Source organism: Delphinapterus leucas, unplaced genomic scaffold, assembly GCF_059928025.1.
Source record: "Delphinapterus leucas isolate spDelLeu-1000000601 "Yukka" unplaced genomic scaffold, BTC_Dleu_Yukka2 spDelLeu_asBTCV2_sq72, whole genome shotgun sequence".
In the NCBI taxonomy this organism is placed as follows: domain Eukaryota; kingdom Metazoa; phylum Chordata; class Mammalia; order Artiodactyla; family Monodontidae; genus Delphinapterus; species Delphinapterus leucas.
In genome coordinates, this window is record NW_028322281.1 from 339,867 (window position 1) to 352,374 (window position 12,508).

Consider the following 12,508-nt stretch of genomic DNA (forward strand, 5'->3'; position numbering starts at 1 on the left):
TCCATTTCTAGCATATAGGTGGACTATCAAGGAAAAAAAACACCTGATAATTTAGATAAACATTACAGGCATCTTCTACCCATTTGGCTGTACTCATGAGGAAATAAAAGCAATCCCCAGGGCCAGAAATGAAAGAAGATGCAGAAAACCACATAGTAAACTGATACTTAAGAGAAGGCTGCCCTGAGGCCATGTGTTAGTCTGAGCAGCCAGAGGCTTAGATTTTAACAACCCTGTGGGGAATAGAAGACAAGGCAGTTGGGACTAAGCAAAATGGCTGATTGGAACTAAGACCTCCTTATAGAGCTGGGATCCTCAAAGAGTTACTCCCTTACTAAAATTAGGAGGAAAAAAACCAACAAAGAACACCTTCAAGCAAAGGAAGACCAGAAGAAAACTATTCACTCAACCTAGGTTCTTAGTAGATGTCAGGGGGAAAAAAATCTCTGGGGCATTTTGTAAACATAGCTTTTCACCTCGTTGGAGCCTGTGATTCAAATTTATATTACAGACTCACATTCCTCCATCCAAGACCCTTAGAGCGATACATGTTTCAGAATTTAGGATTTCCCAGATTTTACAAAAGTAATGTGGTGCATATACCATATACTAAGTAACCTAGTATAATGTGGACAACACACCATAATATGACATTTCTGTAGCTCATTATATGAACCTTCATGGTAGGTAGTACAACAGCTATATCTGATCAAGTTTTGCCACCAGATGATTTACAAAAAGAATTTCATTCTTCTGAGCTTTCTGGATTTTCAAATTATGGATAAGGATTATGGACCTGGTCTTGCACTAGATGGGAAGCTCCAAGAGCACAAATCAACTTAAGGTGCTCCCAGGATGGTAGCACTTGTGGGACCTTGCAGAAGCAAACACAAATCCTCTCTAGGTGATCCTAGGCTTTCCAGGATTCCCAAAGATGAAGTCCTAGCCAACGTGATCTCATAGTCCAAAATTATAAAACACATGAAGAAATAAACGATGACTGATGGTTAGGCAAAAACAACAGCAGAAACAGAGCTTCATGTAACAGATCTATGACATACAGAATATAAAATGAGTTGTGTTCAAAATGGTAAAGAAATAAAAGAGGAACTCAAAAATGTGAGCAAGAAGTAATATGTTATCCCCAAACAGGGCAATTTTGAAAAACTCCAAAAATGAAAAATATAAATGAATAAAATTAGAAACTAAGAATGAGTAAAAGCAGACAAGATACAGCTAAAGAAAGAATTAATGAACTGGAAGAGATCTGAAAAACAAAGCATGCCAAACAGTAAAGAAAGTGTTAGAAACTATGAAAGGTATATTTATAGATATAAGGGTGTAATGAGAAGGTCCAGCATATACATAATCATGTGTGAAGGAGAGAAGGAAGAGAATGGGTATAGGCAACAATCAAAGATGGAGAATTTTCCAGAACTAATGAGAGACATGAATTCTCAAATTCTGGAAACTCATAAAGCTCCAAATAGGGTAAATAAAAAGTACGTCTAAACACACATACAGTATAGATAGAGAAGACACAAGATTTTAAAAGCAACCACAAAAACAGAGATTACCTAAAGGTTGGTAGTCTAATAGATGACTTCTTAAGAGCAACAATGGAAGCCAAATATAATCTTTAAAAGAAAATAACTCAATCTAAAATTGTATACCCAGATAAACTACCCTTCAGCAATGTGCGTAAAATATTTTTTTTTAGACAAAAACAGAGTTTACTACTAAACAGCCTCACTGAAAGAGTTTCAAAAAGATATAGTTCAAGGAAATCCTCGGCATGATCAAGGAATGGTGAACAAAGAAGGAAAGGTGGATTCAGCTAAATGAACACTGCCTGTATGAAGTAATAATGTCTGGCTTTGGGGGTTAAATCAATGGTGGACTAAATCCCTGGACAATAATAGCATATAAGTAAAAAGTGGATGACTGGAATTAAAAATGTCTAAATTTCGTCTCTTGTTGCAGTGACGCAAGTGGGTGCACCGGGACCAGAGGCTTGGAGTGGAACTTCTAAGATTGTTTTAAGAAAATGGCAGACAAGCTGGACATGAGAGAAATCGTGAGCTTTGATAAGGCCAAGCTGAAGAAGATGGAGATGCAGGAGAAGAACACCCTGCAAGCCAATTGAGATTTTCTAAGAACCTGGAGGATTCTCCGCCTCCATCATCTTGGAGACCCTAGTCATGATGTGGAGGAAGAGCCACCTGCAAGATGGACACGAGCAACAAGCTGCACTGTGAACCCGGGCACTCTGTGCCGATGCCACCGGCCTGTGGGTCTCTGAGGGGATCCTCTATAGGACTGCCAAATTCTCTGGTTTGCTCTGGGATATTGTAGAAAATTGTTTGTATGATTAATGACAATAAAACACACTTCATGGCAAAATAAAAAGTTTCTAAATTTCTTTTCTTTGGTAGGAAAAAAAAGAGATACTGATCGACTTGAGACTTTTAGAATGCATACTAAATTTTGAAGGGCAAACACTAAAAGAACTGAAATAGCAGCCGCATAGCACAGGGAGATCAGCTCGGTGCTTTGTGACCGCCTAGAGCGGTGGGATAGGGAGGGTGGGAGGGAGGGAGACGCAAGAGGGGACAGATATGGGAACATATGTATATGTATAACTGATTCACTTTGTTATAAAGCAGAAACTAACACACCATTGTAAAGCAATTATACGCCAATAAAGATGTAAAAAAAATCAAATTAAAAAAAAGAAATAAAAGTAAAACAAGTCTTTTAAATATACTGTAATCCAGGTAACGTCCTACCTAGCTGTATTGCTAATAATGATAAATATAATATAGGATATGGTCTCCATGATTAAAGATAACACATTCTTTTCTAAAGCTAGAATCTGATTTATAATAATACATTTATGGTAGTACATTTCTAGAGAGCTACAAAAATCACTGGGAACAAATTCAAAGTAATGAGCACTTTCTGAACATTTCCTATAAATGCAATACAAATATTATTTATTCATAAAACTATAATGTCTAGAATTATAAATTCAAAATGTGATTCAATAAAGGTATTCTTGTTAAAAAAAAAAAAAAGAAATAGTATATATAGCTTCCAAACTAAAGAAGGGGAAAGTTAGAATTAAAGTAAAACCTGAAGCAATTGAAAGGAGACGAAAAACAAGCACAGTAAGGGCAAATTAGTAAGGCTCATGCATCAGTTGTTATGGTGGTGGGAGTAGCAGTAATGGTACTAGTCATGGCAACAACAGCAACTGTACTAGTAATGGTTAACTACAGTAGTGGTAGTAATAACTGATGTTCATTGCAGGTGTGTGTGTCAAGCTCTGGGCTGGGTCTCTTACATGTACTCTCTCTCTCATACTCCTTAACAGATATGAGGTAGGTACTATTACTAATCATTTTACAGATAAGGTTTATTACTGATTAAAACCAGGCAGAAGACAGCTAAAGAAGGAGAGGTCAGAGAGTTTTAAAAGAATTGATCAGGGCTTCCCTGGTGGCGCAGTGGTTGAGAGTCTGCCTGCCAATGCAGGGGACACGAGTTCATACCCGGGCCCGGGAAGATCCCACATGCCGCAGAGCAGCTGGGCCCATGAACCATGGCTGCTGAGCCTGCGCATCCTGCGTGTCCGGAGCCTGTGCTCCGCAACGGGAGAGGCCACAACAGTAAGAGGCCCGTGTACCGCAAAAAAAAAAAAAAAAAAAGAATTGATCACTCACTGAATTTGAGAGAGGAGGGAAAACCCTCAGGTCAGTGGCCAGGGCAACTGGGTGGGCAATACCTGGCACCTCACAAAGCTTCTAATATTTCACGCATGAATTAAGCCAAAGACACAGAATATCCAAAGTAAGCTTAGAGCTATGCTTGTTTTCTTTGGAATCGTGAGTGTCTGTTTCAAGAAGCATGGCTGTGAAAGAAAAGCAAAGGATGACAGGTTGGTTGCTAGAAGAGGTCATAGAGTCCAAGGAGAGCTGTGTGTGTAGGAGGTTTTGTTTGTTTGTTTTCAACGGAGATACTCGAAAATCGTAAGAGAGCTAGAGAGAGAGGTTAAAGATACGGATGACAGAGAGAATAACTGATGCAGAAAGGAGGAGAGTTATAGCTTAAAATAAAAGTGCTAACCCTAGGAGAATAATCAAATGATCAGGCCATAAAGCAAAACCACAGAAAGCAAAGATCTAGCTTCTCTCTCCTGGGTAGCCAGGAATGGCACATCACAAAATCTTTTAGAAGACACTAGACCCTTCTTAAAGATGCATAATAGAGAAACCTTATGTACACATGGGAGGGCAGGGAGGGGGGACGGGGGATCCTCACACGCTTAGGACAAATGAACAGAGAGCAGGAAAACAGCTAGAGAAGGGCTGTGGGCTTCAGGGTACAATTCTCGCTCTGGTTTGTGCTTTCACCCAACTGCTCCAAGGAAGACACCATCATTTTGCACTTATAGGTCACCATGCAATTGACAATGAGTATGCCATTCAACTATTCTCCCCTTTGTGAGGAACAAAAGATAAACTTCCATGTTACATAAACACCTAAGGAAAAACAGATAGTCAACATGTCCCTTACAAGCGAACAATATATTCCTTTGTAAAGAGAAAGGAATTTTACAAAGTGAAACTGATGAATAAATATTTTTAATGGCAAGAAATGTGGCTTTTCAAATTATTTAACTGCACTAAGATTATACTGAAGGTTCTCTCAGGAGCTGCTGGCTCAGGAGTTGAGTCACCTAAAATACAACTCAAGCATCCTCGGCCCTCAGGGAACAGGGTTATATGCCACTCCTGACCTTCTTTACCAAGTTACTGAAACCAAGATAAGCCCCAAAGAACACCCTACCCCAGGATCAATCAATTTGAAGAGAAGAGGTAAGATATTTAAAGGATATTTACTTGTCAAAAACGAAGGGAAAGATCCATGGCAACTAAGTGCACAGATTAAATTTCAAATAAGACTTCAGGAGCCATTTGTTAAATGTTAAAACTAATATGGCAATGTACGAAAAATACAGATTTTAATCTAAAATGCATCAAGCTAACATTGCAATTAAGATATGAATTTACCTACTACGTCCATAGTTTTACATCTTTTTCCATGTTTACAGTCTTTTAAATCACTAGAGTAACTTCTAAAAAAATTGATTTGAGTTACCAATTTTATACTGCTTCTAAGAAAGTACCCGCTAACCACACTGATCTCAAACGGGAAAAAAAAATCTAAAGTGACCCAAAGATGTACCTAAGACTCCTTGCCACTGTTCTTTTCCTAATCCTGCTAACCCCTAAACTTCACAAGATCTCTTTTCTCCCCTCCTGGGATGCTGAACGTCACCTGAGAATGTCACAGGACCACACAGATTGGACCCCTTCAGATTTAAGGTATAAAGGATGCTCAGCTTGAATGTTTTTCAGAAGTCTATTTCCCTCATCTCTTCTTGACTACCTACAAAATAACACAGACTGTTCTAAACCATCTCCACATGGGCTGAGGCTTCCGGTGAAATCAAGGAGGAGGAACAGAGTATGCCTCGGTATAGAAAATTAGAGGGTTTCTTTAGACAATAACAAATGGTTAAATGAGAACTGGAATCAAAGTAAAATATATTTACAGCAAGTTAGTACACTTCTCATACTGAAAGTTACCCTAGTGTTCAGTAAACTTTTATACACTGTTCCAGCTTAATTTTACTCAATAAACTAAGCTTACATTTTCGATACTAGCATTACAGAAAGCTCTATAAGTTATCACAAAGATAGATATGGTATCAACTGAATCAGTGTGCAAATAGTACTTCTATAAATTGAAATATATTTTATATACTGTATCCTAAAGAAGCTTATGTAAAGCAAATAAATTTTTAGGTTTAAATTTTCATTCTATGTTTACTCACAAAATTTCTTATTAGCAGATATTTTATAAAGTAAAAGCAGTAGGAATTTTGTGGTCATTTGCCAATATTTGTCTCGAATCAAAACATAGTCTTGTATCTCCCATTCCCTTTACCACATGTTCTTATAAGAAATACAATCTTGGACCTCCCTGGTGGCGCAGTGGTCAGGAATCCGCCTGCCGATGCAGGGGACACGGTTTCAAGCCCTGGTCCAGGAAGATCCCACATGCCGTGGAGCAACTAAGCCCATGCGCCACAACTACTGAGCTTGTGCATCTAGAGCCTGCAAACCACAACTACTGAAGCCCACGTGCCACAACTACTGAAGGCTGGCACGCCTAGAGTCCATGCTCCGCAACAAGAGAAGCCACCGCAATGAGAAGCCCGCGCACCGCAATGAAGAGTAGCCCCCACTTGCTGCAACTAGAGGAAGCCCGCAAGCATCAATGAAGACCCAACGCAGCCAAAAATAAATAAATGTATTAAAAAAAAAGGTATCTAATAAAGATAGTCTGATTTAAAAAAAAAAGAAATACAACCTTATTTTTTCTTAATTTGGGAGGAAAAGAATCATTTATAAAATGCCAATATCTCTCAAACATAAGATTCAGAACTTGAATTACTTGCTTATTATGTAGGATAAGCTCATTATTAAAAACTCACAAGAGGTTTAGAATGGAAAAAAGTAGGATTACTGATAAGCAATTTGGCTTTTCATAAGGTTTGGTTTGATGTTGATAGTAATGTCTTAAGTTTGGAATTTTGACAATCTTAAATAGGGTATTTTAAAAGTATAGCATACACAGAAACTGTTCATAAGAGCAATTAACCAAAATGAATCCTATACAAGGGCTGTAAAACTTCCCAAATTCTCCCTGCAGGTGTTACTCTGGGCCAACTCCATTTTGTTGTTGTTCTTTAACCTTGACGCAGCACTTGGGAAAGCACTGGGTGCCCTACTGGATCCTGTTACTTTATTATTTGACTTGGGCTATCCCTTAGGCCATCAACTACAAAACAGAAAAGGAAAAACAGTGGAAATGTAAAATAGTTTACATTATAATGTAACGCAATCAAGAAGGTGAATGCTTGACAAGTCTGGATGTTTCATGTGCTATCAAATAGGTACACAATGTTAAAGGGAAAGGAAGTGAGGATGTACAGATGGATCCAGAAAAACTAATGTTAAACTAACATTGGTTAGGTGTTTAATTTTCATGTGCAAAGGGCAATCTTATTATAGTATAGAATAAAAGTTTTACATAATCCAAAAGTACCTTAAAATATATAATCCTTATTTAAATTATTAAGGTTAATCATAACCGTTAACTTTCATCTATAACTGCTGATTATGGTCAAGCTTTTCTGAATACATTTTTTTCCTCCAAGAAACATACTATGAGTGAAAAGAAGGACAAAATATATGAGAATATATGTCTAGAGTTTGCTTATCTCTCTACCTTCTTACATGTAATTCTGCCTCCAGATGTTAACAAACCATTTCTTCAAATGTATAAATCATATATCATTAAGCATCATTTTATAAATTACCACAGTTAACAATAATTTTTGTGGCCTATCAACCCAAAGAGAAAAAAATTATCTTCTAAACCAGTACTTTAAATAATATTAAGTACACATTTCATAAAGATTCTGAGCCCATTCAATTAACCCAGTGTCTTAAAAAAAAGAAAATCACAGAGCCATAAACTCTATTCTTACAACCTTCTAATATGAACTCCAAACTACAAAGTTATATACAAATCAAACTAATTAAAACTTTTTTGGTTTCATGTGCACAGCAAAGGAAACCATAAACAAGATGAAAAGACAACCCTCAGAATGGGAGAAATTATTTGCAAACGAAGCAACTGACAAAGGATTAATCTCCAAAATATACAAGCAGCTCATGCAGCTCAATATCAAAAAAACAAACAACCCAATCCAAAGATGGGCAGAAGACCTAAATAGACATTTCTCCAAAGAAGATATACAGACTGCCAGCAAACACATGAAAGGATGCTCAACATCACTAATCATTAGAGAAATGCAAATCAAAACTACAATGAGGTATCACCTCACACCAGTCAGAATGGCCATCATCAAAAAATCTACAAACAATAAATGCTGGAGAGGGTGTGGAGAAAAGAGAACTCTCTTGCACTGTTGGTGGGAATGTAAATTGATACAGCCACTATGGAGAACAGTATGGAGGTTCCTTAAAAAAGTAAAAATAGAACTACCATATGACCCAGCAATCCCACAACTGGGCATATACCCTGAGAAAACCATAATTCAAAAAGAGTCATGTACCACAATGTTCACTGCAGCACTATTTACAACAGCCAGGACATGGAAGCAACCTAAGTGTCCATCGACAGATGAATGGATAAAGAAGATGTGGCACATATATATGATGGAATATTACTCAGCCATAAAGAGAAACAAAATTGAGTTATTTGTAGTGAGGTGGATGGACCTAGAGTCTGCCATACAGAGTGAAGTAAGTCAGAAAGAGAAAAACAAATACCATATGCTAACACATATATATGGAATCTAAAAAAAATGGTTCTGATGAACCTAGGGGCAGGACAGAAATAAAGACGCAGATGTAGAGAATGGACTTGAGGACACAGGGAGGGGGAAGGGTTAGTTGGGACAAAGTGAGAGAGCGGCATGGACATATATACACTACCAAATGTAAACTAGATAGTTAGGGGGAAGCAGCACAGGGAGATCAGCTTGGTACTTTGTGACCCCCTAGAGGGGTGGGATAGGGAGGGTGGGAGGGAGACGCAAGACGGAGAAGAAATGGGGATACATGTATATGTATAGCTGATTCACTTTGTTATACAGCAGAAACTAACACACCATTGTGAAGTAATTATACTCCAATAAAGATGTAAAAAAAAAAAAGACCTATATACCAGCTAAAAAACAGGAAGCTCTTCGTTATGAATATTGAAAATAAACTTACAAGAGAAATTAAAAAAAAAACTTTTTTGGTTTCAAATCCCCAACTCTACATTTTGCACTCTTTTCCTCCTAGTATTTAATATTTTCAAAACTAAATAAACTTAAGATTATTTCAGTGCCTATAGTGAAACTTAGTTATATGTTTGCATGTTTTAATAACTGGTATAACTCACTTTTAAAACTGGTGTGTTATTGGAACACCTGTGAATAAATTATAAGGTAGTCTACTGTTATTTAAAGGAACATTACAAAGAATTCTGTGCAAAGATCCCCTCTTGCAGTACATATACATACAACATTATTTATATGTTCAGACTTTCCATATCATGTTTTCTTAAAATAGGACATATCAGTAACTTGATACCTATCTTTCCAAATTCTACCCTAAGGTTGGCTTTAAGTGAAGATAATTTATTTTATGTCTTACTGGAAAAGTAAAATGTTAAAAAGAAAGACCAATACTCCTCACTGCTTGGCTTTTGCTCATTTTTTAAATGACAGAATTAACATTTCTGCATGCATATCATAGAAATTACAATAAGTGTGTGGGGCTGTGATGCTCAATTTCACACAAAGCCATGCAAAAAGGATGGGTATTTTGAAGATTAGACCATTCAGCTCATTTGGTTCCCTTCCCCCCCCATAGAGAATATTACTAAATAAACCACAGATGGCAGTTAAGTGCAGGGGTTAAAAGTTATGAAAGTTAATTACCTTCCCCGAAACTTTTAAGTGATGATAAATTAATAATGTAAAGCTCAGTGCCCAGCATATAGTAACTGCTCAATAAATGTTTAGCTCTTATGATTGTCCGTGTTCTTAACTCAATACCAGTTCCTACTTCCACGGCTTTCCTTAAATCTTCCCGCTGTGTTCCACATCTTCAGAATCACTTCACTTACTAACATACGCTGGAGATACTGAAAAACCCCCCACCTGGAAAATTTATAAAAGACTTTTCAAGATCTAAAGATTAAGGTGACTATCTAGATATGGAAAAGTCAGTCTTTATGTGAATCACGTTTAATGAAATACCTGTAAGTGTTCTCTGAAATGTATCAATATATCGATCTATCATTTTCAAATCATTGAGCAAATCCATAACCTATTGCTTTTTTATTATGAGGATTTGCTACACCTACACCTACCTTTAAAACATGAATCATCCTTCCAGGGTTGGGGAAACTGATCAAAGATGGCTAAATGATTCAGCACGCTGCAGCAAAACGAGCTGGTCATGAATTTATAATTTCCACTTCTGTTAGGGTCCCTGGCCACCTCTCTCACCCTGTACTGCATGTATAACACACGATACCATAATCAACACATTTTGTTGAAAATTCCCTCAGGAAAAGAGTAATGGTGTTTCCCCCTCAGGCAACCTTCTCGTAGCAAAATTATTCAATTTTATGAGACAACAGGTTCGCAAGGCTGGAGAACCCTTACAATATCCAGCTGTCAGCTTCATCAAGCTTTGCTTAAACAGGTAACAGGACCAGAGTCAATTCTAACAGTGGTGCCATTTTCTCAGCTGCACAAGGCAGACACTGGGGAAGGCCTCAAGCATAAGAAAACCAGAAAATGGGCAAAGGAAGCCAGGTGGGAAATGGGTATGGCTTGACCTGCCCGTGTCTTTCATGCCAGCACTGACCTTTACCAACGAACACAATAGCAGGACAGATTCTAAGCAGGTCCCAAAAGACTGAACAGCAACTACAGAATATATTCTGATGTAGCCTTACTTATAAGGAGCCTCACTACTCAAAGCAGGTGAAAGCCTTTTTCTAAGTGTCCCCATTTGCCCTTCAATAACTAAACATTCACTATGTTAATCAAATGAAATATTTACTTCAGAAATACATAGATTCCAAACTAGATTAAAAAACCCAATACTTTAAAAAAAATTATAAGTTGAATGTTTTCATCTAAAATTGCACCATCTCTAAGGCTGGGAAAGCACATCCATTTTGTGTCCACTGCATGGTCATTCTGCCCAGCAGTTCCCAAGAATGGGACAAAGAAGTGTGCCGGGATGGGTAAAATGAAATCTCCATTATCTATGATGTGCAATTTCCTCATTCAAGAGCTTGAATTTGTTTCAGTTTGGTGTGGTGACATACAACACACACTCAGGCACCAAATCTCAGCAGCAGCACCGAAAAAGATGACACTTTTAAAACTACCCAAAATGTATTTAGGAAACAACTAGGGTGATAAATTTGACCTTCCATGAATCTATTTTTGGGGTTACTGTTGTTACCACTGTGTAACCCCTGATTTCCTCGAACGTGGACTGGAAAAGGGGAAGGGTGGAGAAAGGAAGGGGGAAAGAGGTGAAAAGCGCCTAACCCTGAATTTACAAATTCTTGGTATCTTAAATTATTAATCTATCTATCTATCTATATATATATAATCGTTTTTTTCCTCCAGCAAAACCTTGGAGGTCAAAAGGAGAAAAAAATGGCTCAAAGTCAAGGTTTCAGGGCCGACCCAAGGCGACACCTCCACGGTGGGAGATTTCGAGCTCAGGGGCAGCCCCGCTGGTAGGTCGGAAGGCTGCAGCATTATCGACCAAGCGCCCAGGCCGCGTCGCCCGTATCCACGGCGCCTCGGCCGTGCGCATGTCCCACTTATATAAAGAGATGCTTACAGTCCAGGTGCTTCTTCTTGGGGCCCATCACTTCATGAGTGGTGGCTTTGCACACCGCTCTGGCTACAGCGGAGCCTGTCACGCTGTACTGAGCGGCGGCGATCCGATCCGTGAGCGTTTGGCCCGACATCTTCTCCGGCCGCGTCTACCGCCTTCTCTTCTGCGGGAAAAAGGGGGAGATGGTCCTGCTTTAAGCCGCAGACCAGACCCTCCGAGCACCCAGGCCTTGCCTCCTCCAGCCGCAGGGCGGCTCTCTTCTCCGTCCCCGCCCTGGTACCACCTTCCCGGAGCCAGCACCGCGCTAAGCTCCGCTCGAACGACGCGGTTTAGGAGTCTTGAGCGAGACTAGTGCGAGTCCGGTGCCAGCATCGTGACAATGTCCCCGACCGACCCCCCCCCACTCCCCTCCCCCCGGATGCTGCCCGCCTCACCCTTCCTCGCCCCCCAGTCCATCAGCACTTCCCCTGCAAGCTATCTCGGGTGCCAGCCCAGCTCCCGCGTGCCTCGGGTTATGCCCTGGGCGCCGCGCCCGCCGTGTGCCCACCTCTCGCCTGCCAGCCGCAGCGTCTCCTCCTAGCAGCCCGCAGGCTTCGGAGAATGGATCGTATACCCAAGCCCTGGCCGCCTCCCTCCTCCTCCTCGCGCTGCTGCAGCAACCGGCTCGTCCTCCCTCGGTCGCGGCAGAGATTATCCTAGTATTGCGCCATATTACGCGCCCGCCTCCCCTTCCTTCCTCGCCGCGGTCTCCAAAGACCCGCCGAGGCCCTCCGCCCGGACCCCCTCCCTTCGCCCCCAAATCGCCGCCGCAGGGGCCGCCGCAGGGCTCCGCGGAGGCGCCGGAGTCTCGCAGCGCCTCGCCCTTCCTGACAGCGGAGCAGAGACGGGCTGACAGCCCAGCCCCCCGCCCGCCCTTCAGCGCGCCGCGGAGCTGTCACACGGCCGCTGCCCTTCTCCGCGCCCTAGGATTATCCTCTCCGGAT

At 40.3% G+C, this 12,508-nt stretch overlaps 1 protein-coding gene across 1 annotated transcript in view; it reads right to left on the bottom strand.

The window, feature by feature from the left end:
• SNAP91 (synaptosome associated protein 91) overlaps positions 1-12,225 on the bottom strand; it is a 156,160-nt gene extending 143,935 nt beyond the window's left edge. The window contains exon 1 of the mRNA XM_089906135.1: positions 11,529-12,225. Coding sequence (XP_089762261.1) covers positions 11,529-11,658 — 130 coding nt within the window. The 5' untranslated portion in view covers positions 11,659-12,225. The remainder of the gene's footprint in view (positions 1-11,528) is intronic.
• Positions 12,226-12,508: the final 283 nt, after the last annotated feature.